This window comes from Drosophila arizonae, chromosome 6, assembly GCF_054131065.1.
Source record: "Drosophila arizonae isolate 15081-1271.41 chromosome 6, UAZ_ARI_1.0, whole genome shotgun sequence".
NCBI lineage: Eukaryota > Metazoa > Arthropoda > Insecta > Diptera > Drosophilidae > Drosophila > Drosophila arizonae.
In genome coordinates, this window is record NC_142926.1 from 774,282 (window position 1) to 801,066 (window position 26,785).

Below are 26,785 nucleotides of genomic sequence, written 5' to 3' on the forward strand. Positions count from 1 at the left end.
GCACACACACACACCGAGGGAGAAAGAAACAAACATGTACATACATACAAAGAGGTCACGGCATGGGGCCCCGCACCTACCAAGGATACCCTCGGCCCAAAACGACAACAGGAACAGCACATCACAAAAAGTGTGAGCCCATTGTTTCGGCTTTTGCCCTTTCACGTCCTTCCACATTATTCAAAGCCTCCAAAATGCCGCGCTCTGAAAGCACCCTTTGCACACACACACATACCTACACATTCACATTCATATATAGGTACAATATGTTTGTTCATGTGTGCGTAAGCATATAAGAACTTGGACAAAGTTTGTGCATGTGCAAATAATTATGCGTAACATATGTCTAAGCTTAAAAAACTGCTTGACTGAGTGATACCCTGTGTATTAGAGTTAATCTGTAGGTAAAAAACTGACTCAGGGATCTTTTCTTTCATCAAAAAATAAGTATTTTTATACCCTGAGCCCATTGGAAATGGGAAATCAGGGTATAATGGTTTTGTGAAAAGTATGTAACAGGCAGAAGGAATCATCGCAGACCCCATAAAATACATATATTCTTGATCAGGACGATGATATAGTTGATATAGCCCTGTCCGTCCGTCCATCCGTATGACCAAAGCGATCTCAGAAGATATAAGAGCTAGAGAGTTGAAATTTGGCATGCATACTCGTTTATACCATACGAAGAAGAAGTTTATCTTATTTTTTCAATAGCTCATCCGATAATTTATTTTATCAAGAATAATCGAAAAATCGACATTATTTTTTCAGCCTAGTTTGAACACTTTTAGACCTAGAGACTTTAGATTTACTATGTATATACAGTTGATGGATACGAAGATTACAAATTTTGGATAACACGCCCCCTTCGCCACCAATTTGTAAAAAACGTATTTCAAGTACTAGAGACTTGTGTTTTGCAATGTACACACATTCATATGATCACGCTCTGAAAGTTTCCTAAAGATAGTCTTACTAGAAGAGAAATTATTCAACTAATAAATTCAGATAATATTGCCCACAGCGCAGCCCAAGCGCAGTCGCTGCTTACTGCGCAGTTAGCAGAGCGTGTGGATGCGTGTTTATGAATGTGTGCATAAAAGAAGTGCAGAATGAATAGAATATCAGCATGGAGGGTTCAGGGTATCTCCTTGTCGAGCAGCCTCGACTGGAGCCTTCTTACTTGTTATATTAAATAACTCTAACCATACCTGTATACACTCGCTATTATACTCATTCACGAAAGTGAATTAGTGTATTGGTTTTGTGCAATGTCCGTCGTGCTGTCCGTCCGTCTATCCGTATGAACGCGCTTTCGGCGCTTTTGAAGCTAGAGACTTGAAATTCGGAAAACATACTCGTGTATATCTCTGATTTATAAAGTGTTAAAATTTTCCTGATCCACTAGAAGCGTGGCAAATCGGGAAATGCATTTTCCAATATACCAGAAATCATATTAGTTGAAGAGGTAGAAAGCTGAAATTTTGAATATAGATCCGCGTGGTCGAACCCAAGATGTGTCCATTCGGACCTGAAGATATATATGCTAGAGACCTCAAATTTTGTATATATACTCGGGCTGACCACCTAAGGCCAAAAAGCTTCGATGGATATATGTCCGCCCACAGGGGGCGTGTCAAACCGCTTATATCTCCTAAATTATAATAGCTAGAAGCTTCAAATTTTGGATAGTTGAGTTAGCAGTAACTTCCTCTATCGATGACCCAAAAATATTATCCTGTAATTTTCATATTTTTTGAGCGAAAGCATTCAAATTTTCCAGTTAGTGCACCGTTATCTCGATCTAAGAACTCATTTAGGTGTCTACGCCCAGTAGGGGCGTGGCAAATCGGGAAAAACTGAATTTTCTACAGTATTAAAGCGAAACTTAACTACTAAATTGCTGATGGGATGTGAATGAGTATTTCGCAGTCGGTAACGCCCGACTGCAACGTTCTAAATAGTTTTTCTTAAATTTAGTTTTTAGTTTTTTTTTTTTTTGTATTTTATTTTAATTTGCCGTTTTTAAAGACATCCTGTGCATAATTTAATATTTAACATGCTCGGATATACATACATATATAAATTTTACATACACATACATACATACATATTATACATATATGTATATATTAATATAAGATAAACTGTACCAGGCAACTGTCAAATTGTCGACTCCGTTCAGATCTGCTTTGCTTGCCCTGAGATCCGGCAGCACGTTCAGGGAAATAGGTCCGACTACAGTTGGAATCAGTGGGCAGTACATTATTTATAAATGTGTATGTGTGTGCTTGCTGGACTACGAGATCCCCGGAACCCTTTGAGCAACAGCTATTTAAATCATCTTTCGCGTGTTTCTGCTTCCAGAAGAAACAAACACACACACATACACGCACACACGCAGGCACCCACGCATAAACACGTATGGGCTGCAGTGTGCGCTTACTATGAGAATTTAATTGTTTAATAACTTTTCTTGCGGATTGACTATCCTGATGAAACTTTTAGTTCATGATTATAATAATAACGTGCGTGTATTTGCCAAAGCACAAGTCTCTGGTATTTGATTTTTTATTTTTTTGTGATAAACTCGATATCCGCGCTGTAGATACGGACATTTACAACAAATTTCAAGTCTCCAGCTCTTATATCATCTGAGATCGACGCGTTCAAACATTCGGACAGACGGACAGACAGACAGACAGACAGACAGACGGTGCTAAATTAACTCAGCTCGTCGACCTGATCAATAATATATGTACATATGTATATACTTTGTGGGTTCTGCCACACCTCCTTCTGTCGGTTACATACATTTCAACAAAACTATTATACTCTGATTTCCCATTTTCAATGGGTATACATAAATATAAATCTATACATGTACATATATAAATATATTTATATGTATGCACATATGATATGTACATATGCATAATGCGTAGACATATGTACATATGTATGTGTACATACACATACATGTATACACACAACTTGCAGGCTGTCACAATCGCCCTCTATTTGCAATGAGTAGCGAGTGCCAGATTGAATGCACATACACACACACAGATGTCGCGACGCCTTTATTCTTGAGACTTAAGACGCTGCAGAAAGCAGAAAACAACAACAATAAACATAAGAGCAACTGCAACAAGAAATGCCAAGGGAGACGAAGATTTGAATCCACAAATTCATAAGCGAGCTGCGCACACAATGCGGATTTACAAAATAGGAAGAGGAAGAGACGAGGATAAGTAAAAAGAGTACGAGTAAAAAGTAATAATAAAACGAATTAATGTACTGTAAATATACATGCGTACATATTTATGTACGTATGTATGTATAGGCACAATATAGAAAGGACAAAAACAAAGACAAAAACAGACCCAAATGAAAAAAAAAGAGAAAAGAAAAGAAAAAATGAAGAAGAAATACCCACACATACGCAGACAGACACCCATACATATATGAACATACACATGTATGTATATGTGTACATTGTATTGAAGGAATTGTTTTCTTTTGCCTCCTGTTCTGAGAAACGGGTGCTGCACAATGCTATTCACGATGAGTCTGGCTCCGTGGAGGAGGCGCTGCGATGGGGGTAGGGGGAAAGTTAAACTGGCCAAGCCAAGAGAGATAATAGACATAGAGCCAAATGGCTTAGACAGGGAGTGAGAGAGAGAGAGAGAGAGAGAGAGAGAGGAGCAATGCCCAAGTCACCAAAGCATCTTCCTCAACAGGGGAATGAATATAGAATATGGCAACAATGACAACAATAGGCCAGGTTCGTCGGCTGAGGCTGAGGTAAGATTTCGTTAGCAGTTGTCGAGGGCAAGTCCTACACACGTATATATATATATTATATATATTTATATTTATATTTATTTATATATATATATATTTATTTATTTAATAAGCGGACATAAGCGGATGTTGGAGCTCGAACATAAGATCACTTTATATTAATCACTATGGAGCATTGCCTTAACGGGTATATTAGTTCTTTATATGTAGAGCTTTTACCGATCCTATAACTATGGGTGTCTCACAAATATGAATCGTTAGCGATATACGACGGTGCAGGTGGGATATACAACAGGTAGTTCGATGGTAGTTCTATAGTTTTTATACTGAACCTGTCCCATTTTTTCGTCAAAATTTGCAAAAGGAATTTTATATACTAGATATCGTATAATTGTCATTATTACGTTCTAAAGTACATAAGCGTGGAATCGACGGAATTATCAGTTCTTCGAATGCTTTTTAGAAGTCTTGAGCAAAAAAAGCTGTTTTTAGTGGGAAGATACTTTAAAAAAAGCTGAAATTTTGTTAAAAAAAAAGTCGAACATAAAAGCTGATGGTTTCTGCTTTGATTTGATTGATATTTAAATACATTTTTAGTAACTAGAAATTGAGTAAGCATATCAATATTCATTTTATTGCGTAGTTATGGTATTACAACATTCACCTGACTAAAACTTCTTACCACTTGCGCGTTCGACCATGGCAAGGAAAGCAATTCCATTGCAAAAGTGGCCAAGTCCCTACATTTTTTATTTCCTGCCGAATAGTCACTTTTTGAATATTTGCCGGCAACCTATTAATTAAAACATATTTAGTTAGCACATAAATTTTTGTACTACATGTTATCAAATGAGTTGCATACATTCTTTTTAATTGCTTTATAAGCTCTGTTAGAGAATTTTTACTTTTTATTTGCATAGAATCAAGAAGTTCGATTGCTCACAATAAGTTATTTTGAATAAAATATAAATCTAATCTATAAATATTTTAGTTTAGTTAGTTCCACTCTATTATCGATTGGTTTATTCATAGAAAATGGACCCAATGAATAATTTAGTTTTAATTCAACTGCAATGACATCGCTACAAATTATGATAAATTGATCAGTAAAGAAAAAAGCGGCAAAGAGTAAATTAGTTTAAAAGCAAGTAAGAAAACTCTAGTCGAGAGTGCTCGACTAGATACTACCCTGAACCCAACTAATAAAAATGCCCATTTAGTATGGCTAAAATTTCAATTTCGATGTATTTAAAAATATAAATGAAATACAAAACTCACTTAATAAAATATAACAAGTAAGAAAGCTCCAGTCGAGACTGCTCGACTAGGAGATACCCTGAACCCTCCAAGCTGATATTCTAATCATTCTGCACTTTTATGCACACATACATACACATGCATTAACACGCACGCATAAGCCTGCGCTCTGCTAACTGCGCAGTAAGCAGCGACTGCGCTTGGGCTGCGCTGCTGTGTGGGCAATATTATGAGAATTTATTTGTCGAATAATTTTTTTTGTAGACATACGATCTTCATGAAACTTTCAGAGTGTAATCATATGATGAATATGTGTGTACATTCCAAAGCACAAGTCTCTAGTATTTGAAATGCGTTTTTTACAAATTGGGGGCGAGTGGGGCGTGGTATCCAAAATCTGTAAATTACAAAATCTTTGTATCGATTAACTTTATATACAACACAAATTTGAAGACTCCAGGTCTAAAAATGTTCAAATTAGGCTAAAAAAACAAAATCAATTTTTCGATTATTCTCGATAAAAAAGTTATCGGACGATTTATCGAAAAAATAAAGCAAACTCGTACTGCGTATGGTACTCACGAGTATGCATGCCAAATTTCAGCTCTCTAGCTCTTATAACTTCTGAGATCGACGCACTCATACGGACGGACGGACGGACGGACGGACGGACAGACGGACAGGGCTATATCGACTCAGCTCGTCACGCTGATCAAGAATATATATACTTTGTGGGGTCTGCCACGCCTCCTTCTGCCCGTTACATACTTTTTCACAAAACCATTATACCCTGATTTCCCATTTTCAATGGGTTCAGGGTATAAAAATATTTTAAAACAATTAAAAAAATTAACATCAGCTGCACCGATCGGGATTCGAACCGCGACTTCTCGATCGAGCATCATGTCGCTACTCACTACGCCACCTCACTTTCGGAAGCCGCTTTGGCAAAACTGAAATACATTCAAACTAACAACTGATGTGATTTAAAGAATGTTCCAGAATAAGTTTGAATGTGTGTGTGCACACGTATACGATACTGTTGTAGCTACTGCACGTGCGTTTGTTAATTGGCCAAATATTTGATTATTTTTAATTAATTTTTGACTTAACCGAATTTAATGAAACGTTCAGCATATAATCTACATATTATATTGAATATTTGACAAATTAAAAAAAATGAAAAATCATTCACAATTAGCTATACTGGCATCTGACTTGAACTTGAATGTTTTTATTCGATAAAAACATAACGGGATGATTTATCGAATTTTAAAAGCAAACTCGACATCCGCTCTGTATATACGGCCATTTAAAAACAAGTAAGAAAGCTCTAGTCGAGACTGCTCGACTAGGAGATACCCTGAACCCTCTAATCTGATATTCTAATCATTCTGCACTTCTTTTATGCACACAAAATCTTTGTATCCATTTACTTTATATACAACGCAAATTTGAAGTCTCCAGGTCTAAAAATGTTCAAATTAGGCTAAAAAAAACAAAATCAATTTTTCGATTATTCCCGATAAAAAAGTTATCGGACGATTTATCGAAAAAATAAAGCAAACTCGTACTGCCTATGGTATACACGAGTATGCATGCCAAAGTTCAGCTCTCTAGCTCTTATAACTTCTGAGATCGACGCACTCATACGGACGGACGGACGGACGGACAGACGGACAGGGCTATATCGACTCAGCTCGTCACGTTGATCAAGAATATATATACGTTGTGGGGTCTGCCACGCCTCCTTCTGCCCGTTACATACTTTTTCACAAAACCATTATACCCTGATTTCCCATTTTCAATGGGTTCAGGGTATAAAAATTCAAGTCTCCAGCTCTTATATCTTCGGAAATCGACGCGTTCAAACATACACACACACACATACACAAACACATATACACCCAAGCACCCACGCATAAACACGCATGGGCTGCAGTGTGCGCTTACTATGAGAACTTAATTGTTTAATAACTTTTTTTATGGACGTACGATCTTCATGAAACTTTCAGATTATGATTATAACATGAATTTAGAGGTGGGGGGTAAATTCTAACAAAAACCGAAATTGTATAAATTGCATGTAAGCATACATTAAAAATTTGGAGACTCTAGCTATAAAGGTGTAGAAGATATAATTTTATAACAGGTTTTCGATAAGGTTTTTTATCGATAAAAAAGATCGGGATGAGTTATCGATTTTTAATGATAAACTTGGTATGCGCGCTGTAATTACGGACATTTAAAAAAAATTTTTTCTCTAGCTCTTATATCTTCTGAAATCGACGCGTTCATACATACGGACAGACGGACAGACAGACGGACAGGGCCAAATCAACTCAGCTCGTCACCCTGATCAAGAATATATATACTTTGTGGGGTCTGCCACGCCTCCTTCTCCCTGTTACATACATTTCAACAAAACCATTATACCCTGATTTCCCATTGAAAATGGGTTCAGGGTATAAAAAAGCAGATTTGACGGGAAAAAAGCTGATTTGACAACACTGCTTAGATGTGTGCATGTGCGTATACATATGTAAGTATTTACGAATCGTTCCCTGTCTACCTGTGAGCGATTGTTGTGTGTGTGTTTGCCAGAGACGGATAAAATATATAAGTCGCATATAGAGCACATAGTAAAGTATTCGCAGCAATAGTAGTAGAAATTAGAATTGTCGTAGCAGGGTAATAAGATTGAGTTAAATATTGGCCTATTACGTAAGTAATACAGCATCATAAATAGTCGAAACTTTCAGACTATGATTATAACATGGATATGCATGTATTTGCCAAACCACAGTCTCTAGTTTTTGAAATAGGTCTTTTACAAACATAGGGGTGAGGGGTGAATATAGGGGTAGAGGGTAAATTATGACAAAAATCTGCATTGAAGATTTGGCGACTCTAGCTTTAAAGATGTTGCAGATATAAATGTTTTCGATAATGTGTTTAATCGATAACGAAATAACGGGGCAAGTTATGGGCTTTTGAAGCAGGACAGACGGACAGAGCTAAATCGACTCAGCTCGTCGCCCTGGTCAAGAATATATATGCTTTATGGGGTCTGTCACGCCTCCTTCTGCCTGTTACATACTTTAACAAAACCTCAGTTTCCCATTTTAAATGGGTTCAGGGTATAAATAGTACAATGATAATAACTATATAGCTATATAGCTGATCCGAACTGAGTTATTATAGTGAGACGCCTTCGGCAAACTTACCAATGAAATTAGGCGATGATGATTCACCCCATCACAACATTGTATGCACTGAAAGAAAAAGATGACCTCGATCAGTTTAAAATTAGCATAGGTCGGTTATAGGGGTGTAGAGTTTTCAATAATTTATCTAAGCTCAAGATCGGGTACGGAGTATCGATTATTGATTATTGAGAGTCAACATTATAGAAATTCAATGAGGTAATTTTAAAACGAATATCAAGTATAGAGAATCGAGTATATTGTATTAAGGATCGAAATACGAATTTTATGATTATGGAGAATCGAGCATCGCTATTGCGAATCTAGAGCCGACAATCAGATGTAGAGTATGAAGTAACGATTATCTGGATTGAATATCGACAGTAAAAAAAAAATCAATAAGTATCTATGGTCGAATATCGAAAATTGAAAGTATCTGAGTAAAGTGAGCCGGAATCAGCAATACCTTGGGCCTCGTATTAAGTCAGCTGGTTCTAATTCATCTGTAATTAGGTAGCTAACGGAGCAGACAGCCAAAATTTGAGTAACTGTTCGCACATACTCGATCAGACCCACAAACAGATAGAAAGAGAGACAGACATATATGATTACCCCAACCTGAATCACGGCCAACTGACTGCGCGGCAATCCACGACGAAGTTGGGTCTTAAGTGTTGGCCAGAACCCAGTTCTCTTTATGTGTAGAAACCCTAGCAAGGCTACACTGCATACAAGCTTCTTTCTAATTATGCGTTATTATATGATATTATTGTTGGATGCTTTATGCTATTGTTGGATGCCCTACCCTAAAGGTGTCTACAGCGGTATGTTCTAACTAATGGATGGATTCATATACTTCAATTGAAAATATATACAATATATATATAGAATTCAAAGGACTCTTAAAATATTACGAATGTTTGAAATACTAAATGGTGCGAAACTTTTAATAAAAATCAAAAGAACTTGGAATTAGCTAGGGTTGTTATTTAACTGTTGCAATTTTACATATTTGTATTATGCTTATGTTCAAATTAATTAATCTCTGAAAAGGACTCATTTATACGGTTTGCTTAGAAGCATATTGCTGCTGCTTTGTCAGTTTTGTCTTTTAGATAAAAGCATTGTAAGTTTTATTGTTTTATGCGTAACACGCAATCACACACAGTAAAGGTAGTTTCAGAGGAGTCCAAAATTCAAATTCAATGTTCTTACTAACACAAAACTAACACTTGTAGGGGACTAGTGGTTACTTTGAATTAATGAGAGGCTCGAAATCTCGTAGGTTTGAAATAAAGAGAGTGGACTGTAACATATGTATATATCTATGTGTGTGTGTGTGCGCACGTTTGTATATGTGTAGGGTATACAATCTTCGATCGGCCACAGCACGGAGGTGTCTTGCCTGTTCATTGCCACTTCATTTCCTTAAACCTTTTCTTTTCTTTTTTGAGCCCTTTTTTATCGAGCAGTAATTAAATATTGCGTTCACGTAATTGGCTTTATTAGTGTACACACACTCAGACAGAGACTGTATATACCTGTATACAAGCATACATATATAGAGTGTTATATATATGTACATAAAATATTGTATTGGGTTCTCATGAATATAAATAACTTTGTGTTCAATGAAGTAATATATTTTATATAATTCAGTAACAATAGGTCTAAGCTCTCTCTCTTGTCCTCCTTTGATTGTCGATAGTCTTAACCTATATATATATATATGTATATATATATATATATATATATATATGTATGTAGGCGTAGGTGTTTCTCGCCGTCGTGTGCTAAGAGATAAATTACACTATTCTACAACAGTTTTGGCACTAGTGTGACTAGTGTGGAGAGCGTTAGAGGCAGAAATCTGTTATACTAGCATATAACACTCACACTCTCGTCCTGTTCCTTTGGTCCTTTGACCTGACACATGTGCTTAAGCATCTGTTGCACTATTCAACAAAGTTGACTTGATTTTATGGAGCCTCTATATAGAGTATAGTGTAAAAGCAAGAAACACCATCATCATACGTATCCCGCTCTCTCTCTCTCTCTCTCTCTCTCTCTCTCTCTCTCTCTCTCTCTCTCTGTGATTCTTATAATACCCTGAACCCATTTTCAATGGTAAATCAGGTATACCCTGATTGGTTTTGTGAAAAGTATGTAACAGGCAGAAGGAATCATCGCACACCCCATTAAATATATTCTTGATCAGGACGATAAGCTATGTTTATATAGCCCTGTCCTTCCGCATGAACACCTAGATCTCAGAAGTTATATTATCTAGAGACTTGAAATTTGGCATTAATACTCGTGGTATACGCAGTACAAGTTTATCATATTTCGATATTTCATCCGATTTGTAATTTACAGATTGTGGATACCACGCCCCCAACTTGTAAACAAGTAAGAAAGCTCTAGTCGAGACTGATATTTCAATAATTATTCGCATATGGACACACACAGCCATACCTACGCACGCATGAACACGCATTGGCTGCAGTGGTTGCTTACTATGGGAACTTAATTGTTCAATAACTTTTCTTGTGGATGCACCTTCTTCATGAAACTTTCAGATTATGATTATAACATGGATATGCATGCATTTGCCAAAGCATAAGTCTCTAGTATTTGAAATACGCTTTTTACAAAGGTGAGAGTGAGGGGGTGAATATAGGGCGCGTTATATATACGAACCTAGGAACAAACTTCAAGTTTCTTATATCTTCTGACGCGTTCATACATACGGACGGACGGACGGATAGGGCCAAATCGACTCAGCTCGTCGCTCTGATCAAGAATATATATACTTTGTGGGTTCTGCCACGACTCTTTCTGCCTGTTACATACTTTTAACAAACCATTATACCCTGATTTCCCATTTTCAGTATAAAAACCGCAAAAAATATTCGATATTTGGCCAAAAAAAAACAATATCCCGATATAAATATAACTTCGAATCAAAAAATATCAATATTTCGATATATTTTCGACAAGCTTACTTCTGATTTACTGTGTATATACATGTGATGAGCACTCAGCTTTTGCAATTGACAGATTTTGAAATCCATGCTCCTTAGTCACATGTAGTAGAGAACTTGAAGTAATTCAAGTACTAGAGACTTGAGCATTATAATATACACACATTTGAACATTATGATCACGTTCCGAGAAGATAGTGCCACCAATAAGAAGTGCAGAATGAGTAGCATATCAGCTGGCAGAATTCAGGGCATCTCCTAGTCGATCAGTCTCGACTAGAGCCCTCTTACTTGTTTTAATTTTGGCAGATTCCGATTGCTCATGATCATGTCAAGCATTAAAAAACTGAAACCCAAAAAGTTCAATGCCCAAAAACTGGCAAACGACATAATTCGTGTGTCGTACAAAAGGTGTTGAACTATTTCAAATGCACGAAACGACGCCAATCGAGTGGAGTGGACACCAAATCACGTACGCGTGCAGACACACACACACGCGCGTACTAAGATACACGCACTAAGAGAGAGAGGGAGAGTGATTTTTTGACTGCCTTCGCATAGCAGTAAGAAATGTGGAACGAGCAAATAGAACGTAGCGCGTATGCGATCAATACCCCTTCCAGTGGAAGATTGGAATATCCCATTCCACATATGGAGTTGTGCATTATGTAATCTGCCTATGCGGGTGGGCAGTCTCTGTCTGTCCTTCGTAGAGGCTTGAAATTGCAATATACAATATATATGTATGTATATTATTATATTGTTTGATTGATTGAAATTAAATGAATTCTGAATCTTCAAAAAGGAACCTTGGATTTCGACTCTCATATCATATATCTTGATATCTGAAAAATAATTTTACACCGACATGAATGCCAACGCGAAAGCGAATTAATATTGAGACTTATCAGGAACATATTCACATACATATGTATGTATGTAGTGTTTAAAATAAATATCTATGCGATGCAGCTCACTGTACAGGGATCTCTCACAATGACTGACCGTGATGTATGTAGTTGAACCTCTTCGACAAAACTTTAAGTGGAATGAATCTTAATAGTAATTATCTTTTGTTTCCCATTTCATTCTTTCTCGCTCGCTTTTCCCTTATCCCTTTCTCTTTACCGCTGGTTTAACCCAAACTTGTTTTTGCTTCACAGTCCGCCCTGAGTGTGTGTGTGTACAATTTCTTCTGCTTCTTCTTTCACTTCTAAGAGGTGTGATTGCGGGTGATTCGAAACTTTATTTTTGAACGAAGATGACTCCGAAAGCAATTTGAGCAATAAGAGCGCCAATCGCAGCGGATGTTGTCGAGACGTCTTTTCACTCGTAATTAAAAGAGATTATTACACACTAAAGAAGCTTATAGTGGTATATATATATATATCATATTGATACATACATACATACATACAAATCAAAAGTGTTATACATAATGTAATGCATGCGCAGCTGAAGTTTTATAAACCTGCACAATGGTATACTCACACACACACAGCAAAAGATTATACACATACTATGTGCATATATATAATATATCTGGCTATTGCATTAGATCTTATGATATGCTCCCGTATAACTTCTACATAAATGTGCCGAACGATATCCGCCTGTCCAAGCCTGTCCGAGCCTGTCCGTCACGTCTCCACAAAGCATAGTGCTTCAATTTTAGGGTACAAAAATATATATGGATTCACACATACACAAATATGTGTGTGGAACGGTGAGTACGCAGTAACAGCGGAGAATTAATTGTTCACAAATTTGTAGAAATTAAAAATTTCTACGCCGTGAGTGCAATTTATTTGAGGTAATTGCTATGTGGCATTAGGAGAAAAATTATAATGAAATTGGCGAGGTTATTATCGTCTCTTCCTCTTTCCGCTTCTGCTGCTGCTGCTCAACCGAAACTTCAACTTCAACACACACACATACACACACACTCACTCACTCACAGACACATACATGCATGCTAATTATGAGAGGAAGAAAATTTCTATGACTTCTCTGTGAATTCATTATAATTTGTTTTGTTGGATCTTTATTTTCTTAGTTCACTACAAAAAAAAAAAAATAAAAATAAAAATTAAAATTAAAAAAAATTAAAAAAAAAAAATTAAAATAAAAAAAATAAACAAAATTTCCATTGGTATTTCTACGTCTGGTGCATCACTCGAATATTTCATTAGATTTACACAATATATGTGTAGTAGTATATGCACTATATGCATATCTCTATAGAGTCAGTTAGCACTCCTTTACGCTCTATCTGTCTCTATCCACGGACGGAGAGGCTTAACTTTAGCAGTTGTCATTCGAATGGTCAATGGGCCAATGGAAAAGCTGCAACGCCAACGACTTGCTGCGCCCTTTCTTTCTTGGCTCTTCACTCATCAGTCCTCCCCCTTCTGGCTCCCGCTCGCCCGCAGCTTGCCCGGCGACTGCTGTCCACTGCCAATTAAAACCCCAATGAGGGTACTAAGGGTGGCTGCCAAGGCCAGAGCAGAGAGCCGAGAGCAAAGAGCAGAGCTGGCGACTAATTAATGCGAAGGCTGCTTGCGATTGGTTAGCGAACACACGCACACACACACACACACACACACACAGAGAGAGAAAGAGAGAGAGAGAGATGGATGACAATATCACTGGCAACTCTCGAACCAAATCACTAACTAGAGCCCTTGGCTCATTAATTCAACTGAAGCAGCCAGTGAAACTACGAGAGGAATTGTCTAACTGAAGAGAGGGGCACTGAGAGTCCGCAAGACTACGCGAACTAACCTGCGCGCTATTCTAATAAACTACAGGGTATTTCCGGTTCGCTAGTGTAACTATTCCAACTGTGCAAAAGGTGCAAAACTTGTTGTCCTTTCCCTTCGAGCACTGCTCCTGGAGTTGAATGAACAGATGAATCGACAGCTGACGCTTGTTTCACACACCATTCACACACACACCAACACACACACACACACTCAGCGCCATGTATATGTGGGTGTTTATAGGCGAGCCAAGGTATACGTGTGTGTTTAGGTGTGTGTGTGTGTGAATGAATTGCTACCCTTAAAGCAAGCAGTTCGGCATGAAAAAAACCTTTATTGACCGTAAAGATAAGAATGAGCACTGCCGAAGAGGAGTAGGTGCTAAAACACGTACAAGAGACACACAGGGAGACGTACGGAAATACGGAAGACAAGCAAACTGTGGTCAAACATGCGATACTACAACGAAGACTTGACCTGACCCAGTCACGAGACTCCAACCAGCAAAGCGCGCGTGTCGCTGCCGCCGGTGCCTCTGCCTCTGCCACTGCCGCTGCCATTTACTAACAAATAGTGTGTGTCCAAGGCCCTTTTTATTAGAGAGTGAATCGAGTCTTATAAAAAATCGTTTACACCGCTCACAACCTCCTCTCCTCAAATAGCAATTAATTTACTCCAAATATATGTGTTTTTAAATTCTGTACATAAGCTAAACCTGTGATTGTAAATGGGAAATCAGGGTATAATGGTTTTGTGAGAAGTATGTAACTCATCCAATAACTTTTCTATCGAGAATAACCGAAAAATCGACTTTGTTTTTTCAGTCTAATTTGAACACTTCTAGACCTAGAGACTTCAGATTTACGGTGTTTATAAAATTGATTGATATAGATAATCCTACTACAAGAGAATTTATTCAACTAATAAATTCTCATTATATTGCCCTCACTGCAGCGCAGCCCAAGCGCTGTCGCTTACTTCTTACTTGTTTACTTATAGATCATTGAGGTTTACTAATGAGTGGGCCTAGACTTATTACTATTGCCGTTATGTTATTCCTAGCATTTCTATTTTACTGCCAGTACGTTATCTGATAAGAATTGTCGTGGATAGCGAGAACTTATAGATGTTTCACACTCACCAAGGCTAGCGTAAGAAGATCGCGCCCGTGTGAAATGGCCATATATGGGAGACCTCAGTTGGCTGTTCCTGCTGTCTCTTTTCTATACCATATACATATGTCCTTCGACAGGCAAAGTCGGAAATCGAAATTTTCTTCTGTATCTCTTCTGTATCGTTATCCCGATCTCTTCATCATTTTCAATACATCGTCTCATGCAACATCTCGCATGTGATGGATTCATCAGAGAGTTCTAGGATCAATGTTCTATGTTCTATGTTCTATCGCCTATCCTCTCTTTTCTATCTGCCATCTGATGTTTCCTGTCTCCCGCATCCTATCATCTATATACGTACATTCAATTTTGTATCATAAATAATTCTTCTTCTTCTGCTAATATGAGTATCCATCTCAGCCACATTCATTTCGCACACTCCGCATTATTATACTATTTATGTATTTTGACTAAAAGTCATCTATGTTGGTTATTAACTATTTCTCTAAAACTTCGGTTTCTGTTTTTTTTTTCATGTGCAATTTATTTTCATATGTATGTATTAGCCTAGTCAATGACAGGTGGGTGGATCCCAGCGCCGTGACGAATCGTGTGCCGATTTGTCTGCGCCAATTAAGTGCATATTGTTTCTTAGCAAATGGAAAATGTTAATTAACGAAGCCAGCAGAGACTCAATTGGGCAGAGGAGGCTTGAGCGACAGGAGGGGGCCCTCTGTAGATAAGCGCTGGCGCACAAACAACCAATCAAAAGATGCGATGAGGAAACCGCATTCGCAGCACTGCGAATATTCCACGCACAGCGCGACGCTGCTATAACTCACACACAGACACAGCACACAAATAATCGTCTGCATACTACACAAATACTTATGTACGTTCGTATGTATACGATTTATGTATATAATGTGTACAATACAGCGTGTCGAGTGGGTGGTGAGATTGGCGTGCAAGCATGCAAAATATGCTTAAATACTAACACAGCACTCGTTATGTAAACACACACATATACTCACACACACACACACACACACACACACACACACACACACGCTCGAATATGGACGGCAGTTGATTCGCGAGTGTGTGAAAAATACATGCGGGTATGTGAATTGTGAATACGCATACATCGAAAATACATATATACATACATACATATATGGTATACGCTTGTAGTGCTCTCTATGTAATTGCAACTGTACCAAAAAATTTAAATGCAAATAATTACAACAACAGTCGCTGACAACATGACAAGGCGAGTCGCGGGACGAGTCTCGCCTCGCTTCGCCTTGTTTCGCCTCGCGTCGTTGCAGTAGGCATGTTTTATCATCAGTCCCCAGCCAAGCAGTCTGAGTGTGGGAATCGGAGCCACGCCTTATGCAGCGCGGCTGGCTGGTGTGTCATCTTCCCCAGCCAGCCAGCAGTCAGTCAGCCCCATCTCTCTGGCTTATATCAAGTTTAGGGTTACGGTAACGAGCGGTAATGAGAGACCCCTTAAAGCATCATAAACGAGCGCGAGTGAAACAGAAAAGCTGACGAAGCTGCGGCCGCCGCATCAGCATCCGCAAAACAAAAGCAATGAGCAGTAAAGCGCAATCATTGCCACTAAGTTTGAGCCGAGCGCACCCATCTCGCTCGCGCCCGATTGAGAGCGAGCGTGTTACGATTATATTGTATACACAAAGAGTCATAGCAAGAGAGAGAGAGAGAGAGGGCGAGAGCGAGACCGAGCGAGAGGGAGCCGTGAGTGAGAGCATGTGATTTCTGAGAGCCTCAGCCAAAGCCAAAATGAATCGAAAATAACTTAAAAAAGAGACAAAGAGAGCTATGTGTTTTCTGAGAGCGAGCTTGTAATTATTTCTGCAGTGCTAAATGAAAGAGCGAGATGTACTTAACTCAACAGCGCGCCTCTCCACCTTGGCTCTCACTCTGGCTGATTTCCCTCCCTGTTCCCATAGCTCACTATCTTGCGGTGACCACGTCTGTACATACATACATACACACATATATTCTTCAATAACCATATCGCTTTAATAATAACTGCAAGCCTTCCTGCTCTCTTACACATACACATCGAGAGAGATAGATAGAGGGCTCAGATTAAGTTTCCCATTTTGTCTTTGCAATTCTTACCCCTTTAATTTTTTTTATTGTATTGTAATTGCTCAAATTCACACTCAGCATGGCAACGAGGTTGGCTGGGGTCTCTTTGCCAGAGACGATGAGGCAGCCCAACTGGGAGAACGCGTCGTGCTCCTGCAGCCGAGCGCCTTACAACAGCCCACAGCGGCAGAGCCCGGCAGTGCGCGGCGCGCATAAATATAATGTAAATAAATAATTTATACATAATGCGCTGACTGCGCCGCGAAGACTTGTACTTGCTGCTGCCAGTTTTCTCTCTCTCTCTCTCTCTCTCTCTCGCTCTCTCTCTCTCTCTCTTAGTCGCATATACACAGATTTCGTTCTGCATTTGTTGGTCGTCGTCGTCACCTTCATCGTCTTCTATGGCAACGCCACCGTAGCCCCCCACCCAGACTCAGTTACAGTTCATTGTGGGTGTTGCTATTGCTGTTTCTCAGTGCCCAAGAGCTAGTCGCTGTCGCGGTCGCCGTAGCAGTTGCTGCCACTGCCGTTGTAGCTACAGCTATGGCAATCGCTGGAAAGGGACAGAGACAACGAGGGTGAAACATTGAGTACGCACTCAGAAGCATAATGTGCACAATTACGCGCGCGTCTGTTTACTATTCCCTTTTTGCTTTCGGTTACAGTTGGTTTTTTATCTCCTTTTGCGCTCTGATTTCTTATTTTCCTTGCATACATTTTCATTTTACTTTAGAATCAGTCAACTTCCCCTTAACAGAACCGACACCCACATTCTGTCCTCTTGCACTTCCCGTTGTTGTTTTTCCATATTATTTATACATTCTCATTCTTACTTCTATTTGAATACATATATACATATGTATGTATATTTTCATACATCTATTGTAATAAAATACATATACATATACATATACATATACATATACATATACATATACATACATATATATGTGAGGACGTTTGTTCTAATGTAATTATTGATTGCCAAAGTCAGGGAATTCAATTTATCTACATATGTATTTACCTATGAACAAGATACATATGTACATATGTATATGTCTACATTCAAATGTGTGTGTTTAACTTTCCTTTTTATTTTTATATATTCACACCGCGAGACCATTCCGTAGAAATGTACTTTTGCGAAAATACATACATATATTTACATACATATACGTATCTATGTATATGCATGACCCCCAGTGAATTTTGGTTAAAAGAAGCTTTTTCGCAGTTTTTTCTTATTCCTTTTTATTTTAATTTCGTTGTTTGCTCTTATCGATTTTATTCCCACCACTTCCTTGTTTGTTGATTTCCATGTGCACGCTTTGGTGGGAGCAAACGGAAGAGCTCGTAAGAAATGCCTGACGTCTGGCTGAAGACGCGCACACATACAGAGACACTAACATATAACCATACATATGTACGCGTGTGTGTGGGAGTAGTGCTATATGTAAATTTGTCTCGATTCGGCCACACCCATAGCGCCAATTAAAACACTTGGAAGAATTCAGATAAAAGTAACAAAGAATGGAATCTTCAAATAGAATCACACATACATAGCTATATACTCATATATGTGCATGTAAGTACATATGTATATTCCTACATATGTGTGTACGTGTGAGGACAATTACGCATACCATGTGCTGGAGTCTGCACAGCTTTATTTTAATTGGCTACATGACGCGACCAGCGAAACACAAACATATGTACATATATGTACATGTATCCATGTAAACGTCCACAAAAGTCGAGCGGCAGCATACAGGCTCAAGAGACACACACAGATACAAATACTTGTGTGTGTGCTTACTCAGTTAGTTATATTGTGCTGGTTAATTGCGTGCTCTTGTAATTAGTCGTTTGGTTGTGCCATCGCGTTCCTCCCCATTCGAGACCATAACGAATCACAAGGTTTGATGTTCAGCCAGTAACAAGAGCAGACGGCAAACATACAAATGTATATACATACATACATTCAGACATATGTATATGGCTTGAAGGGGTCGGGCCGGTTGAACGTATCTGTGTGTGCGGGCGACAAGGAGCAATTAACTTACCATACAAACATATTACCACTCGGCATTACAAAAGAAAAGCATGCAAAAGAAGAAGAAGAAAAAACGAAGAATAAGAAGCCAACACACGCGCAAAGAGAGCGCCTCAGCTTACGTTGATTATTGCGACGGTAGAGAGCAGAAGTGAGCGCAAAAAGCTGAAGAGCTAACGCAAATGTATGTATGTATGTGGCGTGGTGTGGGCAAAGCTAAGCCAAACCATATAAAACATATGAGCAGGCAGAACACTTGCGATGCGTGTGTGTGTGTATCGAAGGGGGTGAGATATGTGCAAGAGACAGCACATGGGTACGATGGTATGGGGAATAGCTGCTTCTGCTTCTGCTTCTAGAGCTGCCGCTGCCGCTGCTACTGCTATGGGGCCGCCCGACGAGCGACGACCAATCAAGACCCGAGCTGCCGAACTTAATATCGCACTGTTGCTTTACTCTTCTGTCACAGAGCAAGGGGGCTACACACACACACGCAGGCACAAAGTGTCGCTCTCTCCCCCAGCATCTCAACAGCGAAAGAGCGGCTAAGCGCACAAGTTGACGCGCTCTTTAACTTTTGCTACAGAGAGTGCGGCGTTACATTGCAAATAACTGAAATTAAATGAGGAGGAGAAAAACAACACAAACATCAAATGCCTTGTCATTGGCTAATTAGAGCTCGCCACTAATTATCGCCTTGCGTTAAAGGGTGATTTTCGTTCGCCTCGGTTTTGCCTCGACGCCAAATATCTACGCTTACTTTAATTGGCTACGAACACAATGCTCGGCCGCAATCGGGTTACTTGAGGTCAATTTTGTCGTTGATCATTGATGTCGTATGTCGTATGTGGTATGTCGTATAGGAAAATCCTAAGGAACCCTAGGAATCCGTTGTCGATGTCGTATTTCGTATGTGGTCGTCGTATGTGAAAATCTAACGAACTCTAGGAATCAGTTGTATAAATAGGATTAATTCGACAAATAATATCTTATATTGTTTATTTTAGAGATATAGTATACCACATTTTTGAAAAGGAGAAAAATCTACTATATTCCATTTGCAGTTTAGATATCCAGCTAGCTGTTCGGGCTTTTATTTTTGTGTATTGACCAAAAGATTGTTTTTGCAACTTATGTCGAATTGGTGTTTTTTTTTTTTTTTTTTTTTTTTTTTTTTTGGAGATAATATGCGATAAATAGTCGGACAGTGCGCAGCTCCGTGCATAAATAATTTTATACATGAGTGAATTGATGATGATTTAGTGTTGTTCAAAGTCTCCGCAGAGAATCGAAGTTTCCATTTAAGTAATTGGTAAATCTGCTGGCTGTACTTACCCAATATCTAATAAATCTTAGTGCAAATAGATCTATTTCGCTTGGCTATTAGTCTCATTTGATTTGCTTCTTATTAACGACTCCGATTCGAAATCCGATTCCGTACGATTTCACGATTTGTTTGCCATTGATTGAGCGATATACTTGATATTCATTTACGATATTTATGGTTGATATATATAGGGCTTTGAATTTATTTTTCGTAGTATTTAAGTTTTGTTTTGTTTTTGTACTGTTCTTTAATTTATCTTAAATATTATAGGAACTTTGAATCGGGTGTGAGACGCGTGACGAGTTCAAACTGGTTTGCACCTGAAATACAATTGAGAGGTGGATTGGAGCGCATGTGAATGTACGTACATAGTCTGAGCGTATGTGCATCCTATACGTTACTCATATGCGAAACGAGGGACGAACAGAACGGTAGAGGTAGAGTTAGAAGTATAGGTACAGGTAGAGATGAAGTAGGGTAAAAGTTGTCCTTGATTGGGCCTCGCAATTAAATTTGAGCCTGGAATGAAGGAACTTCCGGTCGGTACCTCTGCAATCTGCAAAGACAACCTAGAACCGAGGGCCAGATCGCACGTTACCAAGTCCAGGTGAGGCGCGAGGGTGAGCGCATACGTAAGACCGAGGGTGTAATTGCTGTGACCAGGAGGCAGGCGCAGGTGAACTGCCGACCATGGAAGCTTACAAACAAGGCATGTACATGCATGTGCATTTGACTGTCTTAGAGTTTAAAGAAGTTAAAGGGATCTTGCAAGGCGAGTCAATTATTTATACACTTGATAAGACTCAAAGCTCATCAAGCGCGATTCGCATACGCCTCATGAATGTACGTATGTACATCCCATAGTTACAGATGCTGTGTGTACAGACATACATACATACATACATACATAGGTATTTATTTGTATGTAAAGAAGCTAACGTATGCACGCATTGTTGTGCGCACACGATACCCGAAACCCTTGCAGGCGAGGGCGAAGTTGTGAGCAAAAGCGAGAGCGGGAGGGAGAGAGATAGATGGCGAGCGAATAGATGAACGCTCGATTGTGCTTTTTGCATATTTAATATCAACACTTTTACCCGTGGCTGCTTATAACGGGCGAGACAGTTGTCTCTTTTTTATGTACGCACAGCCGCATGAACTCACACGCACACGCCAACACAGACACAACCACAGGCTCAGGCAGGCCTGTGTGTTCACATATACATATGTATTCAAATTTGCTGCAAATCTACTACTCTCACATGGACCACGTGCCTCATTATTTCGGTGAGAGTACACACACACACACGCATTCTCTCCCTACCCCTTTGATGTGATACATCATCTCTTTCACTCACACGACTGTTCCATTGCTCTTTACTGCTTCTATACAGTTTTGCACTATCTAAATTCCATACACACACACACACACACACACACACACACACACACATATATATATATATATATATATATATATATATATATATATATATATATATATATATATATATCCATAGGCAGGAATTTAGTAATTATTATTATTATTATTTTTTTTTGTTTTTTTTTTTTTTTTTTTTGGCACAGTGGGCAGAGCACAAAGAATTGGAACGAAAACGCAACGTTTGGGTGAACATATGCCATGGGAAGACAGTTGTTGTGGTTGCGGTTGTCGGGTTAATAGATGTAGGCATTGATATATAAGGAACCGTTATGGGAACAGTTACTAAAACAGTTTTCATTTGTACTCTGATGCACTGATAATCCATAGCACACAATATATGAAATAACACAGTTGAATGCATGTTTTATGTGGACAAATTCGATATTCATTTATTAATTTACTTTTCCGGCAATTTTTCTGGGATTTGTTTATTTTGCAGTTGAATTTATGTAAAATCAAATAGAGTCACCAATGAATTTATACCAAACACAAATATTTAGCACAAAATGAACCCGATGCAAGTATACATAATGTATATACAATGTATACGCTTATTTTTAGGCTAGGCGACAATGATTAGTGATTTCGTGTAAGCACCGTTTTGAGTTTTGCAATAAAAATTGCGCAGTTTCATTGGCTTCTTTTAGCATTTAGGCATATGTAGGGATTTACAAATGCTTGTACGTGTGTACAATAAAAATGTTTTATTATTGCTTTTAATATTAATATTCATTTCGAATTATGTGTTATATATTTTTTGTGATTTTTCTTTTTAATTTTGTTTAATCCTCTGTTGCACTAAGCGCTGTACCTCGATAACGTGAACCTAGCCGCTTCCACCGTCGATTTCATACTACCAATTGTATCAGTATCTTCACATTTTTTGTATCACTGAGTTAGTTTTCACCCTAAACGCACGACGGGCTCGCACACACACACACCGCGAGAGAGTATGCAATAAAAGCAAGAGAGAAGAACCGGAATCACTGTTGAGAGAGAGAGAGATATAAAGAGTGTGAGAGCGCTAGAGCATAAAGAGCAAGCTTGAGAGCGTCGACCGTTGAGCGTCAAAGAGAGGACGTGAGCACGAGAGCGTGGGAGACCGAGAGTGAGAGAGCGAGAGCGAGAGTTTAGTAATTGGTAATTATTGCCACGCAGAGTGGTAATTAGGCGGGAGAGAGACAAAACATCCCATAAAACAAAGTACCCAATGAGCTTCTCAGTCGTGCGAGAACGTGAGCGCCTATATGCGGCTGCCCCTTCGTACAGGTTCGTGTATCCAATGTGTGGGAGTAGTCCAAGCAATGACAATCATCGTTCATTATATTTGTTTATAACTACCGTCGGATGTTGAATTTACTTACATATGTATGCATGAATCTGTGTGTATGTATGCTATGTAGTATAGTCCCGCTCTTTGCATACATATACATATGTACACATATGCATATGCATATGCGCTTCAAATATTCCTTCACTATGCTTTGTCGCATCAATGAGACTTATTTCAGTGTCGAGTAAGGAAATCCATTTTAGGTAATTAAATACCGATTCATATCAAAATAACTCAAAACTGTATAAATTATCGTCGCATTCCTGCGCATTGAGCGTATGTCGAAAAATTTAATTTTACAGAAAAAGCTTTTTTTTATATTTTGAACCCATTGAAAACATGAAATCAGGGTATTATGGGTTTGTTAAAAGTATGTAACAGGCAGGAGGAGGCGTGGCAGCCCCACAAGTAATTTTGGTTTTTGTTAAAAAAAATTCCCCCCCCCCCCCCCCCCCTATATTCATCCCCTCACCCGCACCTTTGTAAGAGGCGTATTTCAAATATTAAAGACTTGTGCTTGTGCAAATGCATGCATATGCTATAATTGTAATCTGAAGGTTTCATGAAGAAAGTACATTCACAAGAAAGAAGTTATTGAACAATTAAGTTTCCATAGTAAGCAACCAATGCATGTCTATGCGTGCGTGCGTATGTATTTCTGGGTGTGTGCGTGTGTGTGTGCATGCGAATAATTGTTGAAACATCATTTGCTGGAAGGGTTCAGGGGATCTCGTAGTCGAGCAGTCACGATTAGAGCTTTCTTAATTGTTTAATTTTGGTAATGTACATAGGCTTAAATTGAAATTATTTTTTTTTTTTTTTCGGAATCTAGAGCGAATTTAGTTGTTATTTTGCAAGTATGTGAGACAGACGTTTTCTAACCGTTCTGCATTAAAACCTCAATTTCACAAAAAATCAACATACGATCATTTCGTGGGAATACTACGATATAAGATGAAGAAGATATATAATATGTATATGATTTATAAGTATTATATTTGACGTTCTCATATATACCAAATGTAAATATTAATCTAAGGCCAAAATAATTTAACGATATTATTTATATAGACCAATTGTGCTGTAGAGCTCTATGCCTTTAAGTGAAGCAACTGCGATTAAACTGTGAATCTCAATTAAGTTGATTGCCTTTACAGTATTGTTGTACATATAAACGTATAGATACGAAGATGAGCAGTGGGGCCTTGACTGAGAAGTGCAAACTATCTTAGACTCTTTCACGCATTGATTTTGAGCGTGGAGACTTTGCGAAATACATATATCATATTGCGGCCGGAAGGTATCTTCGGTTAAGTACCCTGATCTTCAAATCCATCCCCTTTTTTATTCTTATTTACGAAACTGAAATGAGTATATTGGTTTTGGGAAATGAACTTTCCAATTTGCCAATCGGGAAAATTTCAACAATTTATAAATTTAGGGTATATACGAATATATGTTCAAAATTTGAAATCTCTAGCTTCAATAGCGTCTAAAAAACTATCGAATCATCATATATACTTAATGGAGTCTATCAAGTCTATGTACTTTCCTGGTTTCCCATTTTCAATGGGTTTGGGGTAAAAAACGATCTAGCAACGATATGGCAAGTAAGATAGCTCTTGTCTAGACTGCTTGCTTGCTTATTAACGTTTTTTTGCAGATGGACTATCTTCAGATCTTTATTACAATATTAATATGCGACTTTTTACCAAAGCACAAGTCTCTGGGATATGAAATACACTTTCACAAGTGCGCATTTGGGGATAGCGGTGAAATTTTACAAAAATCGAAATTCTAAAAAATAATCACGAATGCATCTATATTTAAAATATGGGTACACTAGTTTTAATGATGATTAATAATTTTATAACTGATTTTTGATAAGGTTTAATCGATAACGAAACAACGGGATTAGTTATCGATTTTTTGAAGCAAACTCGATAAGCGTGTGATATACATGAACCTAAGAAAGTTTCCAGCGTCTGTGAGATCGACGCGTTCAAACAGACGGATAGACGGGCAGACGGATGGAAGGACGCATTAATATATACATATATATATTGTATATTCATCCCTTCTCAACAAATTTTGAAAAGGCGTATTTCAAATAGTAGAGACTTGTGCTTTGGCAACCGATACATTTTAATGATACAATCACAATCTAAAAGTTTCATGAAGAAAGTCCATTCACTGGAAGAGTTATTAAACAGTTAAGTTCCCATAGTAGGCACACACCGCAGCCCATGCGTGTTTAAGTGTTTCTTGTGTAACCTGAAAGACGTGAAGAATCCGTGAAACATCAGTTCCTCGAAGGGTTCAGAGGATCTCGTAGTCGACCAGTCTCGACTAAAGCTTTCTTACTTGTTTTGTATGTATAATTATAAAATGAAATTATAGATGGATGTTTAGATAGCCAAGCGATTTAGTAGAACTATGTGAACTCATATCCCCAATCGACAGATAGCTAAATAGAATACATTCCCAACCTTCGATCTTGAATCTTTATCAAATATTTAGAACATTGGGAGTACACACATTCTCATACATAGAGGGGAGAGGAAGTTTATATAATACTTACGCACTCAATCTCTTCACCATATCGGTATATGCCCATACTGGATAGACGAGACGGCGATGAATGGGTACAGACGGGCATGCGATTATATGAACATTTCGTATTATATCTATTTATTCTCACCTAGTTATAGTTATTTAACTATTATATGTACATACATCTATGCATATGTACATAGTACATACATGTTTGTATATGCTTATATTGTATGCAATATTTGACGACTTTTTCAAAGCAAAGGAACAATTCTGGAACCTTAATTAGAAAACTCCATTTTATTTATTCCCTAGTGAATTGCGTATGGAGAATCTGCTGTACATTATAAATGCTCCACCCTTAGCGGTAGCTATGAGTGTGTGTATGTGTGTGTGTGTGTACGAATGTAAATTTATGCACATACGCACACATGCACATATGTATATACGTACATTTATTAGCGAAACAGCTCTAGCCCATCCACTGACAAACGTATCTTTATCTCTCTTTTACTCTCTCTCTCTCTCTTTGTGTGTGTACGTGTGTCGAGTGCGAATGCTGCATACAGTTAAACATGCAACATATGTATATACATACATACATACATTTATTAGCGAGCCACCTACAGCCCAACCGTTGATGCTCCTACATAAAAATGTTTGTGTGTGTGTGTGTGTGTGTGAATGTAGGTATGTCTGTATTCAACAGTGTGGCGTATGCATGTATGTGCACACATATAGATATACTTACATTGTCATTTCATAGTGACACTCGAAAGCCAAAAACTCGCGTCTGCGTTTACGCTTAAATTTAGATGAA

At 38.3% G+C, this 26,785-nt stretch overlaps 1 protein-coding gene and 1 long non-coding RNA gene across 6 annotated transcripts in view; both read right to left on the reverse strand.

The window, feature by feature from the left end:
* Nucleotides 1-22,984, reverse strand: part of zfh2 (Zn finger homeodomain 2) — a 49,773-nt gene extending 26,789 nt beyond the window's left edge. Inside the window, exons 1-4 of one of the 5 annotated variants that reach the window (XM_089472586.1) lie at nucleotides 22,891-22,973; nucleotides 20,644-20,955; nucleotides 8,295-8,342; nucleotides 4,493-4,603 (exon numbers count right to left, since the gene is read on the reverse strand). In XM_089472586.1, the coding sequence (XP_089328712.1) occupies nucleotides 4,493-4,531 (39 nt within the window). In that variant the 5' untranslated portion in view covers nucleotides 4,532-4,603; nucleotides 8,295-8,342; nucleotides 20,644-20,955; nucleotides 22,891-22,973. Of the gene's footprint in view, nucleotides 1-4,492; nucleotides 4,604-8,294; nucleotides 8,343-20,643 lie in introns of all 5 variants that reach the window. The other 4 variants (XR_016270767.1, XM_089472587.1, XM_089472588.1 and 1 more) reach the window with 4 other exon arrangements.
* Nucleotides 22,985-24,946: 1,962 nt separating this feature from the next.
* LOC149268308 (uncharacterized) lies at nucleotides 24,947-26,785 on the reverse strand. Its single transcript, XR_016270769.1, has 3 exons — nucleotides 25,994-26,785; nucleotides 25,777-25,915; nucleotides 24,947-25,686 (listed from the first exon to the last, which is right to left on the reverse strand). It is a non-coding gene; the product is annotated as an uncharacterized LOC149268308 (long non-coding RNA).